Source organism: Anneissia japonica, unplaced genomic scaffold, assembly GCF_011630105.1.
Source record: "Anneissia japonica isolate Jap-2015-1 unplaced genomic scaffold, ASM1163010v1 scaffold287833_len2544123_cov190, whole genome shotgun sequence".
Taxonomy (NCBI): domain Eukaryota; kingdom Metazoa; phylum Echinodermata; class Crinoidea; order Comatulida; family Comatulidae; genus Anneissia; species Anneissia japonica.
The window spans coordinates 17,597-41,427 of NW_022757233.1; the positions used below are offsets into that span (position 1 = coordinate 17,597).

Sequence of the window (23,831 nt, forward strand, 5' to 3'; positions counted from 1 at the left end):
TAATATGAATGGTGATACAGTAATAATAATAACCATGTGTGTGTGTGCTGTCTCTTATACACATCTAGATGTGTATAAGAGACAGGAATATATTATGTGAAGTTTCTCGGTTATGCATAGGTTGCAGCGTTTTGTTTTTGGGGAGTAAGCCGATGCTCTGTCGATGATAGACCATTTAATGTTGTAGGGTGTGTTGCTATCTTTTAATTTCCATACGTATTTGGAGAGTACGGTGATGTTTCTGTGTTTGGGGGTGTTAAAAGTGTATTTGTGGTTTGTGTATCGGGTTTTGAACGGTGTGTCGGTGAGCCCGATGTAGCATTTTTTGTCATCATTTGAGTAGACAGTGGCTTTGTAGATGATGGATGAGGTGAGGCAATTTCCAGAGAGTGGACATTCATCTTTTTTCCTGCAATTGCAGAGAGTTTTTGGCTGTTGTTGCTTAGCAACCAGAAGCTGTTTGTTGTGGGCTTTGATTATACTGCCCATGTTTCTTGAGCAGCTATAGCTGACTTTGACATTGTTCTTGTTAAAGAGCTTATGTAAAATGTTGCCACTCGGGAAATGCTTTTTGACCAGGTTAAAGAATGATTTTCCGATGTTGGTTTTCACTCCTTTGCTGAATGGTGGGTTGTACCAGATTGTTTGTGTAATGTATTATTGCTAATGCATTTAATAATTTCTTCGTCAATGTCGCTTGTAGTCTTGACCACGATATTAACACAAACGTCGACCCTTGTACATATACCAACCAAACACATCTACGGGACTTCAACCTCAAGGAAATTAATGAAGAATTTGTATTACGGGAACTTTCTAAAATTAATCCTGGTAAGTCCGCTGGCCCGGATGGGATTGATGGTAAGCTCCTTAGGCTGGCAGCTCCTGTTATTGCTCGACCACTTACCTATATTCTCAATCTTTCTATTTCATCTTCCACTTCCCCCTCTCTTTGGAAAATCTCTCTAGTCTATCCTATTTTTAAGTCTGGCCTCAAAAGCGAACTTTCTAATTACCGTTCTTCCTCTTTGTTCTAAAATCCTCGAAAAAGCCATTCATTCTCAACTTTACCATTACCTTAACTCTAATAAACTTCTCTCCGAACAACAATCTGGATTTCGACCCGGTCATTCTACTCTTACTGCTCTTATTAATACTCATGACACCTGGCTTCAACACATCAATCAAGGAAACCTTATTGGCACTGTCTTCATCGACTTACAAAAAGCTTTCGACACTATTAACCACTCTATCCTGCTCAAAAAACTTCCTTTCTTTGGCCTTTGTGATAACACTATCCTCTGGTTCGATTCCTACCTCTCATCTCGCTTTCAACGCATCTCATTCAACTGTTCTCTTTCTTCTCTTCCCATTTGCACAGGCATCCCCCAAGGTACTATCCTTGGTCCCCTTCTTTTCTCCATTTATATAAATGATCTCCCTAACTGTTTAACTGATGATTGGCTCTGCCAACATGTTCGCTGACGACACTATTATTTACACAGCCAATAAATCATCTGTCCTTATTCAACAAAATCTCAATAACAATCTCAATAATCTTTTCTCCTGGCTCTCTGCAAATAAATTACACTTAAATATCAAAAAACAAAAGCTATGCTTATAGGATCATCTGAAAAAGTCAGACGAAGTCAAGCTATAAAACTTACTATCAACCAGCAGTCTATCGAAAACGTCACTTGTATTAAGCACCTTGGTGTCTATATTGACAGCAATCTCACTTGGAACAACCACATCTCTTACCTTTGCAACAAACTTAACTCTTCTATTTTTCTCCTTTCTCGAACTAGATACTTTATTAACTTTCAAACAGCTCTGCTTCTTTATAACTCCCTTTTCTTACCCCACGTCGATTATTGCATTACTGTGTGGGGTTCAAAACCTAGCCACATTTCCAAAATTCAAAAACTGCAAAACAGAGCCCTTCGGACCATCCTTCAAGTTCCTTACACTACCCCTACTATTCAACTATTTAACACTATCTCCACTACTATTTCCCAACGTGCTGATTTTCAAACTGGCTGCCTGGCCTACCGAGCCTCCAACAATCTTGCCCCTGCTAAAATCTGTCGCAGACTTGCCAGAATTACTGTAAATGGTAGAATGTCCACACGACAAATTTCAAGGGGGGACCTTGTCGTTCCAAGACCTCAATGCGAACTTTTTAAACATTCCTTTAAATATAAAGGTCCCAAATATTTTAACTCACTTGACATCTCTATAAGAAACTCTAGCACATTTTCCAATTTTATAACTAAATTAAAAAGTTATTTATTTTATAATAGTACAATTTAATCTTTTTTTCTATCTACTTTTAAACTGATTGTTTTCCCTTTGTATTTTATAGAATTTTATCATCTCAAATTTTTTTGTAAATAATCTTTTAACTTGTTGATGTTTGTTTTTTGTAAATATGTTCTTGTATTGTCGAGGGCTCCTTAAAATCAGCTCACGCTGAATGGGTCACCCTCTCGAAATATGGTTGAATAAATAAATAAATATATATACACATACATACACTAAATTATATATATATAGATTTAAATATTGATTTATGCTATGGGTGATTGAATGAGAGATGCTTTGTTAAACATCGTAAATATCTTTTATTCAATATGGTTTATTAGTTTGATGGGTAGCACCTAAGATGTTTTGTATCATGCTTAACAGATAGCTACAAAATATTTTTTATCACATAGAATCCCATATAGAATATCTGCTTTTTATCTGTTAATACTTTTAAGATTAAATATCTGGACAAGATATACACATGGTGCAATGCTATTTTCTTTTTTTCTTCCTTAATGCAATGATAATTACATTTTGTTTGCTTGATATTTCAATTTCTAGTTTTATGAATCTAAATTTACTTAATACTATTTAATAGCCATGCAATAATCATTAAAATATATATACTAACTAAATATATTAACCTTATTAGTTAGGAATAGTAAAAGTTATCTTAGATTCATGATAGCTACCACAGTAATAATTATAAATCATGTTTCCACCTGAATGTAGTTTTCCAAGATCAAATTATTGTTATGGATGATTGATTATGTGTTAAACACGCACTCTGCTATGTACATTCTACAATAAACAATATGCTTTGTTCTAATTACATCTGTTTATGAACTTTATTTTGTGTACAAATATGGTTTTCACTGTTGCTATTTCAGAAGTTGCAAATTATAATAGTAAAATAATAACATTGGAGCAAATAGGTTTTACATACAAAACATATGGAAAGACCTGGGCATGAGTTACAGGTCTGTAATTATATAGCACGTCACACTGCGGTGGGAACAAACTGGGGAACTGTTCCTACTTTCACCATGTTGGTTTTTTTTTTTCAACCATCTTTCAAGAGGGTAACCCTTCCAGTTTAGCCCAGTAGGTTAACTGATATTCAGGGGCCCTCATTAATAAAATTAAAAAACAGTACAAACAACATCGTTACAACATAATAATAATAATAAAATAATAATAATAATAATAATAATAATAACAACAATAACGTACAATCCTCATAACAAGTCTTAAAATTATTAAATTGACTTGCATAAGGACATAATTCAAAATAAAAGTCTAATTTATAATGCCTAATATAATATAATATAATATGTACAGTAGAATTAAACTTGTATCTCAAATGCTTTAAAAATAGTCTGTGTTTATCAAAATATGAGCACTTATTAAATAAATTGAATTGCCACATCAATTTTCATTATCAGAGGAGAAAAAAAATGTAAGTATAGGTACTGGGGGTGTGGGAGAGGGTAGGGGGACATGCACGTGGACGTCAGTTGAAAAAAAAGTTTGTTGAACAATACTGTTGGAAAGAACGTGCCATTTGTCATGATAAATGCAACAAAAATTATTGGTCTTAAAGTGAAAGAAGAGAAGTGGGTTGGCATGTTTGACGGCGAGCCCCTTTCTATACCGGTGCCACAAGACACTATCTTTTTGTAGCTCTCCATATGGTACAGACATTTTCGTGATCAAACAGCTGACTTAAAACATGGCATTAAACATCTAATAAATCAACACACCGACTTGTTTATTTTTATTTCCATTTTTAATGGACCTGGCATATTATGTTCGATCCTGAAATATTTATTTATTTATCTATTCTTTATACTGAATATACACTCTCAATACATAGTACTGATTTCCAAAGTAGTTCACTTCTTAACTACAAAATATTTTGAAAGCAGATATATATACACATTGTAACCGAAAAAGATCAAAAATTTAACTACAAATTAAAAAATAGAATTAAAAGGAACAAGTAAATAAAACATTTGAATAATATGTAAGGTAAGAGAAAATCAGGTTAAATTAAGATGGTATTATCGATGATTTGAAATAGAATGCTTGAAATTTGAAAATGTCATAGATTCAAAGTTGGTTTTAGTATGATCCGGGAGTTTATTCCATAATTTAGTAGATCGGTATACAAAAGTTGTTTTACCTTTGCATATTATTCCAGGTGTATTTTTACTTTGACTGCGAGTACAATGCGTATGCAAACCATAATTAAAGGCAAAATTTTTTGATAAATATGATGGAGCTTGACTATTAAACATTTTAAAATCATTATGAGCAATTGTTCGTCCCATTTATCACTGATTTTGCTCCACCCTAATGAACTTGAAATATTTACAACTGGGGGTTTTATGTCTGCAAAAAGTAAAATTCTTCCTAATCTGTTTAAAAGTGTTTGAAAGTTTAATATTACATTTGGAACAAACACAATTACAGTATTCAAGAAGAAGCATAACTAAAGCATTAGCCAACTATTATGGGATAACAAATATTTAGCACGGCGGATAACACCAATGCGTTTAGAGATGTTACAGTTAATTTGTTTTAAGTGTTCAGACCAAGTCAATTTAGAATCAAACACAACTTCAAGAACTCTGTCAGTAGTCATGCCATTATAAAATAATGAAATATTTGAAAATTTAGGTAAAATTGCATTAGTTCCAAAGATCATACGTTTAGTTTTCTTAATATTTAATTAAGTTTATTTTTATCAAATCATTCAGCAATTTTGATTAAATTTGAATTTAGTTCATTTTGGAGAAGAGTGGATTGGAAGAATTGCACAAAATGGTAGTATCGTCTGCATACATTACATATTTACCTTGAGTGAGATTTTGTAGGGAATTAACATAGATAATAAATAGCAATGAGCCTAAAATGGATCCTTGGGGAAAATACCAATGTTAATTTTCACTGGATCAGGTAGGGTTGAATTAATTTGAACATTTTGAGACCTATTATTAAGATAAGACATTAACCAATTTAGGGCGGATTCCTGAATTCCATAGTCATGAAGTTTTGATATGAGGAGTTTGTGATCAATTGTGTCAAAGGCCTGTCTCAAATATATAAAAATGGCTGCAGTTGCTTTGCCTTCATTTAAATTATTCAGAATATAATCTGACACATCAAAGGGTTGGTGAATGGTTTTTCCTAAAGCCAGATTCAGATTCATTCAAAATATTAACTCTTGTCAAATAATCATATAACTGTTGGTGTCGTATGATCTTAGTTACTAGTGGTAGGATGGATAGGTCTGTAATTGTTTGGATCGGCTTTGTCACCCTCTTTGTAAATAGGAGTGACCCTTGCTAATTGTTTCCATTCAAGTGGAAATATTGAAGTAAATAGTGACAGATTAAATGTATAAGCAAGTGAGTGACAATTTACAGGTGCTGCCAATTTTTTAAAGTTTATAAAATATATAAGAAATATATAGGATTATACCATTTTTCAAGAATTTTAGGATACTTTCCTTGTTATACACTCTACTTATCGTTTTTCCTTTCAATATTGGCCTAACATCTTCTATGTGTAACATATATAACATTAAATGGTGATTGCCATATTTTTGACCAATGAAACCTTTAAGAGACCAACAACAGAATGTGTGCACCATTTCCACCAGCAGCAAAAGTGCTGACTTCAGACTCTTAACTGAATTTTGTTCTGAGTTTTAGTTTTTGGTATTATTTGCATTTGAAACTGACTATTAAGCCAATATGTTCAATGCTGAAACTTTTTTTATAGTCTTCAAATAGGCCTACTTAAAGTTTTATCATGGCATTTGTATCACTAGTATTACTAGTAGTACTATTATTTGTCACTAGTTCATTGGAGTTAGTGATGCCCATGGGCATCTAATCTGTGTAGACCAGATTCCATCGATGTTACCATATAATAGATAGTGGGGAAAATGGTGATAATAATTGCATTCCAATTTGTTTAATTTCGTGTATGGTAGTTTTATTAGATACCAGGCCTGGGATTTATCAATCTCAGCTTAGCAAATGTAGGCCTACGTTTTTTTAAGTCAAAAAAAGTTGAGATGTCCCGAAGCAAATAGACATAGGGTATATTAAACTGATTTATCAAACCATTTTTGCAAAATCTTAGATTAAAATTGTCTTCGATGGTCCATGTGTACAATTGACTTTTTAATTTTAAGCAATTTAATAAGCAAAGCTACTTTTCTGTTTTTGTTTTTTGTTGAACCATTAAACTTTGTTCAACTGCTAGAGGGCGCTACCATGATCTGCTCATTTTTCTCACATCATCCATCATCACACCAAAGATCGTATAGCGCCGCGTTATGATCACACTTGACCTGTTGAAATATTTGGCGCGAGGGAAAAGCAAAACGTATTGTTTTCCAACATCCTTTCAGTCATATTGCACAATGAAATTGTCTTCGGGTGCATTGAAGGTAGTTTACTTTTATTTCTCATATTATATTTTGCAGTGATTTCAAATCAGTACAGTGTTCTCAACTATAAGAACTTAATTGTCCTCTGATTCTGACTGACGGGCTCAGTCAGCGGTCAGGCTAGGCTACCCATTCCCCTCTCTCTGGAATCAGAAGGACATGTCTTGTCACGTTCCATTCTCTGTCTGAGCCTGCCATGTACCCGTTGTCATGTTATGGTAGTCTTTGCCTAGCCTGGGCCTAGAATAGAAAATATACCCTACCGTGGATTGGATTTTAACACCAAGGATAAGCCTAGGAGACCTAGCTAGGCCTGGGGCCTAGGCTAGCCCACGAAAGTCTAGAAAGAAGATTTTAGGCCTAGGCTAGGGCCTATCTCCAGTGGGGTCCTTTTTTGGTGGTGATTGGGATTACACAGGAAGACAATCTTCTACTCTTTTCCGAAGAGTGTACTGCAAGGTACGGATATTCGCAAGGCTTTCTAGGCCCTAGTCAAAACGGCAATAAACCAAATTGGCAATGACCAGGATGGTATGGTAATAAACCAAAACCGCACCACTTTTTACCAAAACGGAAGCAAGTCAAAATGTCAATAATAGTTTGAGTTATCCAAATTAACAACAGACAAGAACAGCTATCCGTGTTTTCTCAATCTGTATTACATAAATGGTTATTTTGTATAAAAATTACAAATTTAAATACAATTGAAGGTTGTTTGAATATACAGTATATTTGAAAACTGCATGAAGGCTGACTCTTGACAGAACAATGTTAGATTCAATCAACGACAATATAAAAGCGGTAAACATTCAAATAAATAAAACTTTGAAATTCAGACAAAATGGCTAAAACAATTTAGGCCTATGTCATAGAAGTAGAAACTGCAAAAAAAAAAAAAAATAATAATATTAATAATAATAAGCCAAATAACATTATAACAACATACAAATTCAATAATAAAAAGATTGGGTAAACACAATATGAAAGCAGTAAACATTAAAATAAATAATACTTTAAAATACAAACAAAATGAGGCTAAAACAATGTAAGTCATAAAAGTAAGAAATGCTGCACAACAACAATAACAATACCGTTGAACTTGCCTAAGTTGAATCCAAAATGTCATTGAAAAATTGTTCAACTTAGATGAAATTCAACTTACAGATTGTTAATTAATGAAAACGCAACAATTTTGCATGTAAAATAAGGTCGACTTAGAAATTATTCGAGTTAGGCATAAGTCAACTTAGGCAAGTTTAATTGTAATAATAATAATAACTAGCATATACCCGTGCTCCGCATTGTGTTGAATGAGTGGGGAAAGGTGGTGATGTACATTGTTGAATGGGTAAGTGTAGGCGAAGGCGAATTCAAGGTGAATTTTTTTTCGAGTGGATGCTAGTTTGAGCGGAAGAAGATCCACTTGTGCAAACAACAACCTGTGCAAGTTATATACGAATTTCTTCAAAAATTTCCTATTTTTGAGCTAAAAATTTGACATTTTTAAAGGGGAAGGGGGCACACAACAGTTCCAGAATAGATAAGTGAGTAGCATAACTCAATTACAAATATAATTTGAGCTAAAAATTTGACATTTTCAAAGGGAAAGGGGGCACACAACAGTTCCAGAATAGATAAGTGAGTAGCATAACTCAATTACAAATATAATTTGCTTTTTTAAATACAGAACCCCAACTAGTGGCGGATCTGGGGAACGGGGGAGGGGTGGTGAATAGGGTGGCTAGCCACCCCACTTTGTTTACCGTGAAAAAAATAATGGTCACTCGTCTTGTGTGTGTGCTTCTCATGCACTCTAGTAAAACATACACTTTCTTCTTTTTTGAGCTGAAAAGTGCGCAATTCTATTATAGTTTTAACTTGTTAGAGGCCATCTTGGTAGTCGTAGTTGCCAAGACTAATTCAAACATGGAGTAATTATCAAAAAGTACTGTACTAAAAACCTTTCAGAACCTTAGTAATCAGAGCATTTTTTTGCATTTAAAACAAACAAATACAAGAATACGGCGACGACAAATTCGCCCTTGTTATAGTTCACACTAAATGCATCCGTTCGAACTGGCATCAGCTCGAACTGACATCCACTCGAATTGACTGGCATCCGTTATGGTTACCACGTTATTATTTTTTCTAAAACTTAAACTTTACCAGTTTAGTGTCACTATCTATCTTAATGCACTATCCAAATCGACCCGGATTCGAGAGGTAGAGGATAGGTCCAATAACATGGTATGGTATGGTTAGGCCGAGGTACTACAGTATCATGGCTTGTGCCCTGGTGTATCTTTATTTTTACCTGATTGACTTCTAAAACATGTCATTTATTGCTGATGTTTGAGCCATAAAACTACAATAATATCCAGTATAATGCAAAATTGGCTAATCTGAAGAGGTATGGAAACATGCAATTTTGTTGACGAACGTGAGAAGTACTGCGTGGTGGTGTAATGAAGCTGTGAAACATAGACTGGTTCTTTTATGGCCTGCCTCCATAATTTTTAGATCTAAGAATTGCAGTAATTTTAATTACTTAAATTGTATTTATGTGACGTAAGCAACTTGCGAAACAGGTACTGATTTTCTGTGGCTTGTTTTTTCGTTGTTATCTAATATCCAGCCTTGGAAAGTAGCGGAATGTGGTCGTGACATACAGTATAGAAACCCCAGTATATGAGATATGAGCACATTCCTGCCAGGGGTTTCAGTGGAGATAGGAGAAGTTATGCGATGGCGATTAGCAGAATTAATATATAGATAATTTCTCTAAATTGGACTTAAGGGGAATATCTTTTGTGTTATTTTCCCCTTAACATTGTTTTTTTTTTAACTGTTCCCTTTAAGGTAGCTTTTAGTAACATAACAATAATAATAATAATAATAATAATAATAATAATAATAATAGGCCTAATAACAACATACAAATTCAATAATAAAAGGAATTGGGGAAACACAATGTAAAAGCAGTAAACATTCAAATAAATAAACTTGTAAACTGCTGCCCGCGCCCAGCGGCACTTGCTCTTGGCATTGATTTTGCTCTTTGCCGTTTTGGTCTACTGTATGCCTGTTGCCTTTTTGGTCTGTTGCCGTTTTGATACTTATCATTGCTGTTTTGGTCAATGCTGTTTTGGTTTATTACCATTTTGACTTGCTACCTTCACAACTTCTGGATTCCAACTCCAACAAATATTAACCACCCTGCTATGTAGGCCGGGGCCTAGGCACTATACAATACTTCTATATCATATAGGCCTACCCTTCGGATTGATATGTACTGCATATGTAAATATGTTTATGTATGAAATAACTTATACCCATAAATGGAAGGGGTTAATTGCCTTCTTTTGCATTACCTTCTCTGATTTTGCACCTTTTTAAATGGCCTGCTCTCAGCTCTTCATTGTTATACCAAATTTTAACATTGTATATACTTTAATATACCTAGTTTTATCCATCTTTATATTCTTGCGACGGTATTACATATGTATCATTTTCAATTTTCTAGGAAATTTCAGTGGATAGCAAGCATGTAGACAAGCCTATCTTCCAGCTTTTGGTAAGTTATGAGAAATTTTTTTTGACTTTGATGAAATTACATAAAACAAGTAAATTATGCATTTTTTTGTAGAAGGGATGAATGTAAGTCAATATTGCTAATAGTGGTATTTTATTTTCAGGCCCTTAAGAAGATTGGTGCGAATAGTGGGAGCAATGACCGTTACAGATTGCTCCTCTCTGATGGTCAACACAGCTATTCAGGTTTGGCACATTTTATAATTTTTCAATTAAATATTTACACTTTTCACTGCAATCCTGTTGGTACTAATACTGGTATAGGCATTTATAATGTGCCTCTTCTTCCTTGCGGTTATAAAGAGCAGTTCTTTTCCCTCGTCAATGGGTTCTCAATGCTTTAAGTGTTGCTGCTGGTAATTAGTGCAGGAGCAAGCAACCCCGCCAGGTGCCCATTTATACTTCTGGGTTGAGAGAAGCAATGCAGAAAAAGTGCCTATACTCAAGGACACATACAAAATACACAGCGAAGGATTGAAATGACTATCATTCATTAAATTGCTTTTTGTTTTCAGTACAGTAGGTAGAGGGATGGACAATGGTCTCCCTATTTTCACTTTTGAAAATTAAAAATTATCTTTCTAGAATAAGTCCCTTACAACTCAAACCCCTCTTTCTCCTTCATTTTAATATCCTAATTTAATCACATCCAATGAACTTGATGTATTGCAAGATTGCAAGTTTTATATGTATTTTAAGTCTGTCATAAAATTAAGTATAGGTCTCTCTGGTTCCAAGTATAGACCTTTTTTCTACAGCCTCGTATGAACATCTATCTTTAATGAGAATAATTGTTTTAATTAGAAGCCAAAGCTGCTAACTTTTGACCACTGCAAGTGGTCTTTAATTTAAAGGAGTTCTTTTCAATTGGTTACTTTTTATAACATAATTATTTACAGCTATGTTGGGAACACAGTTGAATTCTCTAGTGAACAATAATCAACTTCAGCCAAAAACTATAGTCCAACTTGACAAATACATTTGTAACACAATTGGAGATACAAACAAGTAAGTGAGTGACCATTTGAAAAGATGTTATTAGACTAACTGTGGTGGTATGATACTTTAATTTACTGATTTTTTTTACAACAATAACAATCTATGGAGGGTAAATATTTGTCCACATGACAAAAGAAACTTGGCCTGTTGGTGAAAAAGTGTTACGGATTGCAGTACACTATAATGAACCTAATTCTCAATTTGAGTCTTATGCCATGTTCTTATTAAATTAGATGGAGGAAAATTCTACCTTTTGTAGTCAAATTTGACCACTGTTTTGCACTTTGTATTGAATACACAGTGTTTTTAGGTAGTAAGATTATGTGCATGCATGGTAAGTTTAATCATGGATACATTAAAGGAAAAGTTCAGCACGCAATATTTGGCTGCAAGTCATGTGATGTGAAATGTTTTTGTTTTTGTTTTTTTTTATAAAAATGTTTAAAAAATCCTCTGCAGTGATTGTTAGCTGCTTAAGCTTCTGTGTCTGATTCAAGTGTTTTAACATTTTTATAAATGGTGAATATTTTGGTGTCTTTGTGTTCAAAGGAAATACCTTAATCAAAAATATAACCTATCTGTTATTCAGGAAGGTGATGATAGTACTTGAGGTGTCTATATTGGATCAACCAAATGAGAAGATTGGAAACCCACAGCCCTTATCATCTACAAATCAGCAGCAGCAAAATCAGGCTGCTCCAGCACCTGCCCCAGGTGTGGACATATTTTTTTAAAAACATTTATAGCAGAATTTAAGAATATTAACTGAGGTATTTGTGTAAACTTAAAAAAACCAAGTCCTACATAAAATGGAAGATTACATTGTTTATCCCTTAACTATGTACCCATATAAGCATCCTGATGCTTATGTATTTAAAAAATCTTCAAAAATGCTTGTTTGGAAAGCTTTAAATACTTTTAATTTACATTTTTTTACAGCTCAAACTATTAACAAACCAGTCCCCAAGTTTCAAGGTAGGCTAAACATCAATAGCATATATATTGGTTTTTTTCATTTGATGCCAGTTAAAAAACCAGTGTATTTGTAAAGATTATTAATTCTTCATCCACCAGAGTCATTCTAAAAATTATTTTACCAGAATTGCCTTATAAATTTAAAATTAATAAACAGACATATGATAATATGTAGAAAACTGTTCTTTTTATTTTTGCCGTTTTAGGTGGCTCTTCAAACAAACCTGCTGGTAACTTCTACAGCAATGCACCCACGACTCCTGGGGGAACACCTGCCAAGGCCCAACCAATTGCTAGTCTGACGCCGTATCAGAACAGGTAAATTCTCAATTATGAAAGAACTCTGCTAGGCTATATTATCGTAGCATACCATAGCCTCGATGGGTCTAGTTCTTCAGTTATAGGCTTCACATCTAGCAAAGAATATAGAATTGCAAGATGTCTAAATCTCGGGGTTTAGTTGAAATGCAGTCCTATTTCAAAAGTACTACCACAAACTAGAGGGCATCCTTCGAAAGAACAAAATTGTCTGGTATCGAAGGCAATACAATGGGTACTTAAAAGTCTCTTTCAATCTTACAATGTTCTCTCTCAGATGGACTATCAAGGCTCGTGTAACAAACAAGACAGCGATCCGCAGGTGGAATAATTCACGTGGAGAGGGAGAGCTGTTCTCTATGGATCTGGTGGACCAATCTGGTGAGATACGTGCCACTGCTTTCAAAGAGCAATGTCAAAAATATTATGACCTGATACAGATTGGAAAAGTATGCTTATTTCTTTTCTTACTATAAATTCTTTATTTTTTATTTTGCGGCTGTCAACACAAAGTGTACTAATCTATCACACGTTTTGAATTTAAGACCTAGGGATTGAAATGCAATATTAAGAAAATATATGGTCAATTATTTCCCAACTCATTTCTTTAGAATGGCTAACCCATATCTATCAAAAACTCGCCCACTTTTAATTTGTTTATGCTGAATATAACATCCTTCTGCTCATTTTCAACTATACAGTAATCAACCAAGTTAGCAAGATGCAGTATTGCTAAATCCTGAAATGAGCACACTACTTCACAATAACATTAATGCTTCTAACTGATTGCCTTTATCCCATTCTTAGGTGTATCTTATCAGCAAGTGTGGACTAAAACCAGCTAACAAGCAGTATACTTCCATTGACAATGATTATGAGATGACCTTCAATCACGAAACCATTGTCCAACCTGTAGATGAAGATGTTGAAGAAATTCCCGGAATGCAGTTCAACTTCAGGAAAATTGATGAACTTGAGAACTGTGCCAAAGATACTATCTTAGGTAAGTTTATAACATAAAGGTGCAGATGTAACACCCAAGATGATGATAATGATTGTAGAATGGCATTGTCTGTATTTAGCACTTTCGCAAGTATTGCTTTAGGTTTGCAATGAATACCAGAGCTAATAGCTTTGGTTTGAATAAACTGTATGCTCATACCAATAATATCTTTAGGAATCCATGTACGATTAAGAGCTATGTTCATAATTCAGATAATGACTTAGGTATAAAGCATCACAGAATTGAGTCTTCCGCTAATAGATGAGATTGAAATCGAAAATCCACCATAAATGTTTTGCTTTTTTGCAGATGTTATTGGGGTGGTGAAGAGTGCTGGAGATTGCACCACAATCATGACACGCAACAGTCAAGAGGTCGCCAAGAGGGACGTCCAATTGGTTGATGATTCAGAACGCATTGTAAACCTGACGTTATGGAGAGAGCAGGCTGAGACTTTTGATGCCAGTAACAACCCAGTGCTGGCTATTAAGGGAGCCAAGGTGTCCGACTTTGGAGGAAGATCTCTTAATTTATCATCAGGCGCAGTGTTGCAGATGAATCCAGATATTCCCAGAGCCCACCAGTTGAAGGGATGGTTAGTATTAAATTTTCATGTATTTACTCAACTATTGATCAAATAATGATTATCATTGTTGAGGGCCAAAATTTTTGTTAGGCCTAATTTTTAAAATACATTTGAGTTGTACACACTTGGTACGACAGACCCTTAACCAATGAATCAAACTCTCCTCTGTTTGAGTGTTTAATGACGTCTGCTGACTGCCTAAACAGATTGTTGTTGAATCCAATCTGTTGCACATGCCTGGTCATGTTGTGGTCCCACGGAATCGGCCAACACTGTTTCTTCTTGGTTTAAATGGTGACAACTTAGGTGCTGAGGACTTTCCCCATATCTTTCTCTAGACATGCTCCTCGGCAGAATTGTACCTTTTTTTTTTAGTAATTAGTAAGTTATTGATCATCAAACTTATTGACAAAATGAAATACAATAAAACAAGCACAATTAAATGATGTAATACAATTACAATAATGATACAAATTCTTTTAGTTTGATGAAAACTTTAGCAATCTTCTAGTACAGTATTTGTATTACTAGTTTGTTTTTTACCATAACTTTTCTTTTTATATACTCGCTAATAATGTATTTAAGTTTAGTTTTCTGGGGCTCCAGACTTTAGTCATGGTGATTTTGTTGCTTTTGTGGCCCCAATGAAATAGTATAAAACTTATGTTTATTACTCCGTACAGGTATGACAATGTTGGTTACTCAAAGGACATGCACTCAATCTCAGAACAAAGGGGAGGTGGAGGTGGAGGGTCAGCGAACTGGATGACCATTAAAGAGTCTCAAAATCTTGGACAAGGTGAAAAGGTCAGTAATATATTTTAGAATGGAATTTAAAAATTTGAGGAAGCAAGTATTTTACGTTCCTATAAAGACTTGTGGATTGGGAGTTCCAAAGCTTAAGGGGTAGGGGATTGTGTAGGGTGTGGTTGTTTTATTTAGTAAAATATTGTTTTTTTTTCCTTCATAAGCCTGACTACTTTACAATGAAGGGCACCATCATGCACATGAAATCAGAAAATTGTCTTTATAAGGTAAGCAAATATTCTTTGATTTTGGCATTGTAATTAAATACTTAATAAATTACTAACACATGGCCAAGGCATACCACAGAATTTGATGTTGAAGATTCAAAAGGTCGCCAACTTAAGTCATGGCGAGATGTTGTGTGGGGCGGGGGGGGGAGAATAGAAGTTGCTGCAAACCTTAAAATGATAGATTTCTATTAATATCTAAGTTTAACTTTTGATCTTAACACAAGGAAAAATTTCTTAATATGAATTTTTCGGCCGCTCATTACGGCCTTCCTCAGCATATGGACTGGAATGTGGTTGAAGAATGCTACACCAATTCATGGCATGTGGTCGTGTGAACATATGAACATAAAAGTCTGATCATCGATTTTCGGTAGCTTGCGTCAGCCTATCTCAGATAAAAGTTGGCATATTCACCCGGATGTACATTGCCTCACTTAAGTGTAAAGGATTCTCCATCCAAAATTTGACCTGTGCTAAGTTTCAATTTGTGACTACATGATTTTGACATTACTCTAGTCTTAAAAGCTATGTACATTAATTTTGTCTCAACAGGCTTGTCCAGAAAAAGACTGTAACAAGAAACTGTTAGATAACGGTGACAACACTTACCGGTGTGAGAAGTGTAGTAAAACTTGCACAGATTTTAAGTATCGATTGATCCTACAGGTAAAAATAAGGAGCTCACAATACTTTTATGATGTTTGAAGTTTATTTTATATCTTAACCATAAATTTGAGCCCAGTTGGTACCATATTACCAACAAATTGTAAACCCTAAAATTTGGCCTATGACTGATTAAGTAAAATAAACTCCAAATTACCAACCATAGTTGGTATATCATGTAATTATCATGTAAAATATGTATATGTGGCAAAGACAGGCCAAACCAGTCACTCGTCACAAATCATATTTAGGAGATAATGACTAAAACAAATTGGAATGACAGAATTTTCTAAATTTATTTTATTGCACTAAACTACATTAATATATCTATACATCATGCTATGTTATTTTCCTCATTCTCAACGTTAAACCAGCATTTTTTTTAATGATATATACATAAAACAAATAAAATTAACCTGAAACTCAATTTCCATATGTGACCTAGCTAGGGAAGCAAAATATTTGTTTGGCTTTATTGCCATAACCATTGTCATTGTTTCTTCATTTCTTTATTGTAGTCATATATTCATGACTGTACAGGGAGTGTGTGGGTCACAAGCTTCCAAGACACTGCTGAGTATCTGTTGGGTCAAAATGCAAGTTACCTAGGTCAACTGAAAGAAGATGTAAGTCAAACATATGTTTATTAATTTACAGAAAAAGCCGCTTATTCATTCATTACATTTTATTTATTTTTATGTTAATTTTTCGCCCTCAGGATTCAGATGCATTCAACCGTGTCTTCACCGAGGCACTTTTCAAGTCGTACATATTCAAAATGAGAATCAAAATGGAGACATATAATGTGAGTCTTTATGTCATTGATTTTAAAAATAAAAGAATTTAATTAATCAAAATAGTTTCATAAGTGTTGCTAGTTCAGTGTAAACTTGACAGTTGCTTTGTTCTGGTGCAAACTTAGGCCAGGCACACACACGGCATTGTCTGACAGTCGATAATTTCTTGTGAGCCTGCATGAAGTTGTATATGCTGGATTAAAATGTGAACATCTGTGATAAGCTGTCATGCAGTGTATATTCAAAAAACATGTTTCCTGCTATCAGCGCGGTGGAGTGGGAGGGGTTGTCAGACTAAAAGTCTTAATTTGCCTATCCAACTCTTTATTTTGATTGTCAATCCCCAATATTGTGGTCGAAAAGTACAATTTTGGGCCATACTAAGCCATAAAAACTCTCCCCATGAACCCTACCAGGAATTTTTATTCCAGCACCCTGATTGAAGCTCTAGTCAGCCCCTTCAGTGTCGGACCCCTTGTTGGCAAATTTGGGAGCCACCACTGGCTATTACATTAACATGCAGAATTAATAACTTTGTGATTACATTAAAATGAGATGTTTAGATCTTTCTTCAAATTGTTCTTACTGAATTGTCTGTTGATTCCATTTGCAGGAAGAATCTCGATTGAAAAACTCTTGCATATCCGCTGCACCAGTCGATTTCAAGGAATACTCACGAAGACTCATCACAGAAATCAACAAGCTAGCAATCATGTAGGACCACTGCTGCTATCAAAGCTAGTAGTTAAGATACATTAAGACCATCACTACTACAAATATCAACATGCTAGCTGTCAACAACGCTACCACATCTATCAATGAGCTAGCAGTCAACAACGCTACCACATCAATCAACAACCTGGCAGTCAAACTAAGAACAACACTACCATAGATGAATAATGCCAGGACAGTTATGAAATATGGGTTTTCATGTGTGTACATGTATTGATATACTATACTGGAGGGTATATTGTTTTTAACATAAATGTATCATTTACAAACATATGTGGCAAAGACAAGCCAAAACAGTCACTCGTCGCAAATCGTGTTTCAGAGAAAATATCCAAAATATGCTATAATGTCAAATTTTTAAAAATCTATTTGATTGCACTAAACTAACCTTTATACTGTATATCTATACATCATGCTATGCTGTTATTTCCCCCTTTTTCAATGTTAAAACAACACTTTTTAAGGATTTAATGGAAGTTTGTGCATGAGAAATGCCTGAAATCATAAACTTTGAAGGTAGATTTCTCATATATTGTTCTTTAAATACAGTAGCTGTATGTTTAAATGCTTGTAACGTCATAAGGAAATGTTGGATTTGAATGATTTTTTTACCATTTTATAGCTCTTATTTTACTCTTTAACTCTGTATTAATAACTCAAAATCAAATTTTGCAACGAGTGACTGGTTTTTCTAGTCTTTGCCACATGAGCTCAATCAGTGAAATATATTAAAGCTGCAATAAACTTAAGGTCTGTCCACACTATCACATTTTGTGTGATGTGCCCAAATATGGGCGTGATGATGTCATATACATAAATAGTGGACAGAGCTTCAAACAGCAAACCATATACCAAGTCAACAAATGGAATAAAAGGCAAAGCATGCCTAGAATTGAACATAATAGGGAGCGACGCTAGAACGGAATGACTCATGTGTAATTGTCCTACCGGGCATCCTACGTTTTTTGCATACGTAGATTTGGCCAAATTGTGTTCCAAAATCTAACTCAACGAGGTGACCTTAACCTTCTCGCATGTGCAGGTGACTTTTAGTGATGTCATTACGTTCTACGTCCTACCGTCATCGTGTGATTGGAAGCTCCCTAATAACCTACCATCATTGTGCAATTGAAAGCTCTGTAATAACAACTGACTAGAAAACTTAAATTAACAGGTCAATTATATTGTAATTATTTTATCATGATCATAGTCAAAAGAAGACCATTGCAAATTAACTTTGTTATAGTATAGTACATTTATTAACCAATAGTTCACATTACTTTATTTGTATGTAGAACCTACAACACATTAGCATCCTTTGTTGGACTATTCTTAAAGATGTCCCATGCAAATTACCCCCCAAAAAAAAAAAAAAAAATCAGTTTTTAAATTAACTTGCTCATTTTGAAGTAACATACAAATTATCAACTTTAACAAAGAAATTAATGTTTACCCATAATTTGACAGTGGAAAAATGATAGAAACATTCCAGACACTGGAAGTGTTTTATTATATTTATCATTTTATCCAGTATAAAAATCAGGGTACACATTTTTTTTTAAATTCAATAGTTTCTATGCTGAAGTTAATAATTTGTATGTTACTGCAAAATGAGCATCTTAATTTCAAAATTTTATATTTTTTGTCATTTTCAGGGGACTATTTTAATACAGCTAGTCCAAAGTCCAGTATTTCTAATAAATCTTACTAGTATGTAGCAAACCCATTCACATTATTACAAACAGCAACATTTGTAGGCCTATTGCTATTTTAGTACTGCTACTGTAAGTCAAAACTGCTGCCATTTTGACTTGTGCTATTCTGATCAGCTTCGATAAAAATTCTACAATATGCATGGTAGTAAATATAAGCATGCTGTATATTAAAATAAGGATGAAATTGAAAGGATTAGTTAAAACTGTGTTAATTTGAGAGCCTTGAACATTGTCCCTATAGAATCTGATGAGTAGGGTCATGAATAATCAGAAGCATTATGTTCATCAGCAATCTTGCAGAAGTTTTAATTTTAAATGAAATTTAAGAAACTGGTTAGCATTATATTGAATGAGGTCGGCAAATAAAAAACAATTCCAGAATCCTACAAAACAAAGATATAGTTTAGTTCTTTTTTTATTAAATAAAATAAAACGTGCATTAGATTCTGAAGTTTCTTGTTTCAACAATGTTTTGTACATTACATATTTCCCCATTGTAAACTGTAGACTTAAAAGGAGTCCAATAAACACAATGCTCTGAGGATAAATGTTCTTTTTTTCAATCATTGTTGGTAAAGTAGTTTTATTTCATTTCTTTATTCCAGCATTTACAACAAATAGCAATGAACAAAAAGCAAAACAGTATAAAGAGTCAAATCAATGTCCAGGGGAAAAACCAATAGTGAACTTAATCACTTTTGTGGGCATCCCAGCATTAAATGACAAAAATTAAATAAGCAGTTAACAAGAACAACATTGTTTATCATTTAAATTTTTAAAATAGATCATGGAGCCCCCATACTGAAAACCAAAGGGGCACATGCACGGGCAAGAATCAGCAACAATGCCTACCACAATCAGGCAGACACCATTGTCCGACATCAAACACAGCACATATGGAAGTTCCATGATCCATCAGAATCAGGAATTAAGTTAATATAATAAGTTAATATATTTACTTACTGATACATATATATATATATATATATATATATATATATACCGGTTTTTGTTTAATACAAGTTTCAGTATTATGACACTGTTGATATAATTTTATTATTGTAGTTGCTATCTTCAGATGTATCACACAGCTGACATTGAGTGCAAGCAGAATCTTATCAAGAGCAAGCAGCATAGCACAGTTGGCTAAACTAGTGGTAGCCACTGTGTGTGCGCTGAACCGTGGAGAGCCATTTCGATTCCATCTACTTCTTGTGTTTCAGCTAGTGCTCTGAAATGCAAGTATATAAAAGCGCAGTCTTTCGGATGAGATGTTTAAGTGTTGGTCCCGTGTGCAATATGGCTCATGTGAATGTCCACCAAAGAACGAAGTGCACTCTTCAGAAAAGAGTAGGGGATTGTCTTCAGGTGTACTGCCCAATTACCACCAGAAGTGCCCCACTGGAAATAATTCTGGACTTTTGTGGGTCATCGAATACTCGTATCTTCCACACAGTACCTCCATTTAAATACAGTATAACATTTATGACACTGGTTTATATACATCCTTTGCTTTCACTTGCAACATACTGTCAATTTCACCGGACTCATTTACAAAAACACCTGTAAGGCAGCCTCCATATACACATCCGGTATCCAGTCCGGTTGCGAATGTGCTCTGTTGAAGTCCTCGCACCGCATCATGTCCGAAGTAGATGTGATCTTTCCCACCCCAATACCTAATCCATGGGCTTCCACCAGCTATTTCGCTGGCATATGGTCCACCGTCAAAATAGTCCCTGTCAATAACGTTTCGCATCACTATCATGTCTGAAAGGTTTTGGTGCTCAAGTGGTTTCCCTGGCAACAAGCCTGCATGTACGATAATCACATTATGACTTGGTATTTTGATTGTGTATGGAAGATCCCGAAGATAGTCAATATTTTCCTGCGACAGGTCACAAATCCATTCATACCGTGCAGATACTTCATAGTTTGTGTCACTTTGATACGATAGACACTGGTACAGTACTGCATTATCATGATTCCCTCGCACTGAATACGCACCACTTTCCTGAACGTAATCTAGGACTTGCTTATTCTTTGGTCCTTTATTTACAAGATCTCCAACAAAAACAACAGTCATTTCTTTGGGTGTTGCATTTTTTGCCTTCTCCAGTAACTCACGCATCTCATCGTAGCATCCATGAACATCACCAACAATGAATAAAGCTCTATTTTTGATGATGCTTGGCTGAATTATTGCATGGATTGTGGATGGTAATGGCACATTACTTCTTAAATCTGGTTTAGTATTAGTTTGATGAAATACAGATGTTGAGATATATGATATTAAACCACCCATCTTTGCAGCAACAGAAGAAACTGCCTGAAAATAGATTACAAACAAAAATAGTTAAATCATGGAGGAACTAATTCCTCCCTGGTTAAATATATGTTCAATAACCAACAACACAGTAGCGTACTGTAAAAAATATCAAATTATGTATATTGGGGTGCGGGTTTTTCCAGAAATTGTTCTGGTTTTCTGCATACTCAAACAAATAACACTCACCCTCAAATTTAGAATGACGCTGTTTTTACTACGGATATTAAAAGATGTATTGTCCCATGCTAAATATTTTTAAAAAATCATATTGTTTGAAATTAACTTGCCCATCTTGAAGTAACATAAAAGTTATCAACTTGAACATAGAAATTAGTGTATTTAAAAAATGTCTACCCATCAGTTTACAGTGAAAAAATGATAGAAACACTTACAGTCAATACTAATTTGTACAGTATGCTATTGCAATATGAGCAAGTTTACTTCAAAATTATTTTATATGATTTTTTTAATTATTAACAAGGGACAATACATTATTGCCACACTAAAGTGTATCCCCCTAAACTTTATACTTCCTCGGTTCATGCTTGGCCATCACACCTGAATCTGAAGTGGCTTCTCCCATTATGAACCTGGGGAACTTCGTTTAAATTTAATGCAACAAGGTAAATGTTCTTTTTTTTACACAAAAAGAGCTGGTATTATTTTATTTTGCTATTCTGATACTAACCCTATATAAATGTTTGTGTGACCTTGACCCTCTTAAAAAAAGCATTTCCTAGGCCTGGCAACACTCGTATGGCGTTGTTCTGAGATACCACGGGTCAACTCCCTGTAACAACTCCCTGCAGCTGACAATCATCCATTCCAGGCTGCTACATTGCGTGTGGGTACTATCTATCTGTGTTATGGCCTACTGAATCTTGTGTAATCACGCCTATCAATATCACCAAAATTTCTACTTTATTCTTTAAATTACCTCACTTGCTAGTTAACACACTCATGCTTGTTTCGAGGGACTTGTACAATATTCGAAAACAATACCGTATTTAGATATAGAGGACCCCGAAAAACACCCGACCGAACTGAGAAAAAGGACAGACGCTAGTCGAGCGGCCGCACAATCAAGCGGAACGAGCGAATCCAAAGGTCGAGCGATTCCATTCACATCACACGTGTTCAATATTATATAAAAACATAGGAAATGGAGGGTAAAGAGGAATGGAAATCTCTAGCTCCACCAATAAGTGTGAAAGTGCTCAAAACACTGAAGCAGCTTGGGTTCAAGAAAATGACCCCAGTTCAGGTAATTAATTAACAATTTGATAATTAGTTATGCAGTTATGGGATGCTCTATTTGGACCCTAGCTAGGCCTAGGCCTGTGGTTTGACAGTTAGCTATATGGGCCGTAAATCGTCCTAGGCCGCGACGGTAATATACACTGTCTCTAGCCTATGCCTATGTACTCTACTACTACAGTAATTAACTGCGTCGTACTGTTAAACGTGTGTTATTTATGAATGAAAATATAACGCAACGAACAATTGCTATCAACAAAACATAACAGTTGAATAAACAATAACAGGTCAAAACGACAAAAAACCAAAACGGCAATAATATAAAGTCAAAACGGCAATGACCAAAACGGTCAAAAAAACAAAACGACAACACTTTTAGACCAGAACGGCAATGGACCAAAACGGCAATAAGTCAAAATGGCAACACTTCCAGAGTGACACAGTAATTGGCAAAATGGCTAAATAAAATACTACTAGGTCTAGGCTACTAGGTCTAGCTAGCCGAGGGCATAGACTAATTTAAGTCCTAGGTGGGGCCGCCTAAAAGGCCTCGGCTAGGCATAGCCTACCTCGGTAGGCCTAAGCCTTTGCCTAAGTAGGCTAGGCCCAAGTTACGGTATTTCTACCCTAGGCTTGGTCGTAGGCCTACCCTGGTACTGGTACTAGCCGAGGCTCTAGGCCTAGCCTCTAGCAGGCCCTTGTAGTATTAGTAGGCTCCTTCGACCTATCCTAGCCTAAATATTATAAAAATATTACAATAAAAGATGATGCAAGGATGGTCTATATGAAAGTATGATTACAGATAGGGCCTATATATCAAGCTATTTTGTCAATAAAATAAAGAGTAAAACACATTTTTCATGGTAGTTCACAGAACTGAATTGAAATAAAGTTAACAGAAAAAAGTACATTAAAGAAGGAAATCATTCATTTCATTTCTTTTTATTTCAGACAAAAAGTCCATAGTGGTAACAGGTATAATATATTAAATAAAAGTGGGTCTAAAAACAGACCTAAATTAGCTAAAATAATAGCTCACTCCATTTTCTATATAAAA

At 34.7% G+C, this 23,831-nt stretch overlaps 3 protein-coding genes across 6 annotated transcripts in view; 2 read left to right on the forward strand and 1 right to left on the reverse strand.

Annotated features, from left to right (window-relative positions):
• Positions 1–6,635: 6,635 nt before the first annotated feature.
• Positions 6,636–17,603, forward strand: LOC117124582 (replication protein A 70 kDa DNA-binding subunit-like). Its single transcript, XM_033270875.1, has 16 exons — positions 6,636–6,772; positions 10,296–10,346; positions 10,468–10,549; positions 11,263–11,371; positions 11,952–12,076; positions 12,302–12,337; positions 12,544–12,655; positions 12,933–13,104; positions 13,463–13,658; positions 13,968–14,253; positions 14,928–15,051; positions 15,216–15,278; positions 15,834–15,947; positions 16,463–16,570; positions 16,663–16,749; positions 17,355–17,603. Exons 1-16 carry the CDS (start codon positions 6,659–6,661, stop codon positions 17,457–17,459), a joined length of 1,884 nt encoding a protein of 627 aa, XP_033126766.1. The 5' UTR covers positions 6,636–6,658; the 3' UTR covers positions 17,460–17,603.
• A 2,135-nt stretch (positions 17,604–19,738) lies between these two features.
• Positions 19,739–22,243, reverse strand: LOC117124540 (bis(5'-nucleosyl)-tetraphosphatase PrpE [asymmetrical]-like). The gene is made up of 2 exons (XM_033270798.1): positions 22,206–22,243; positions 19,739–21,517 (listed from the first exon to the last, which is right to left on the reverse strand). The coding sequence occupies exon 2, from the start codon at positions 21,491–21,493 to the stop codon at positions 20,672–20,674; it is 822 nt and encodes a 273-aa protein (XP_033126689.1). The 5' UTR covers positions 21,494–21,517; positions 22,206–22,243; the 3' UTR covers positions 19,739–20,671.
• A 7-nt stretch (positions 22,244–22,250) lies between these two features.
• Positions 22,251–23,831, forward strand: part of LOC117124537 (ATP-dependent RNA helicase DDX55-like) — a 24,760-nt gene continuing 23,179 nt past the window's right edge. For all 4 annotated transcript variants that reach the window (XM_033270796.1, XM_033270795.1, XM_033270793.1 and 1 more), the window contains exon 1: positions 22,251–22,781. In XM_033270796.1, coding sequence (XP_033126687.1) covers positions 22,680–22,781 — 102 coding nt within the window. In that variant the 5' untranslated portion in view covers positions 22,251–22,679. The remainder of the gene's footprint in view (positions 22,782–23,831) is intronic.

Bases quoted from the DNA above. Each gene is read 5' to 3' on its own strand.
- LOC117124540 (XM_033270798.1), bottom strand. From the start codon at position 21,493: ATGGGTGGTTTAATATCATATATCTCAACATCTGTATTTCATCAAACT.
- LOC117124582 (XM_033270875.1), top strand. From the start codon at position 6,659: ATGATCACACTTGACCTGTTGAAATATTTGGCGCGAGGGAAAAGCAAA. The intron at 10,347-10,467 runs GTAAGTTATGAG...TTTTATTTTCAG, and splicing joins AGCCTATCTTCCAGCTTTTG to GCCCTTAAGAAGATTGGTGC. The intron at 13,105-13,462 runs GTATGCTTATTT...TCCCATTCTTAG, and splicing joins ACCTGATACAGATTGGAAAA to GTGTATCTTATCAGCAAGTG.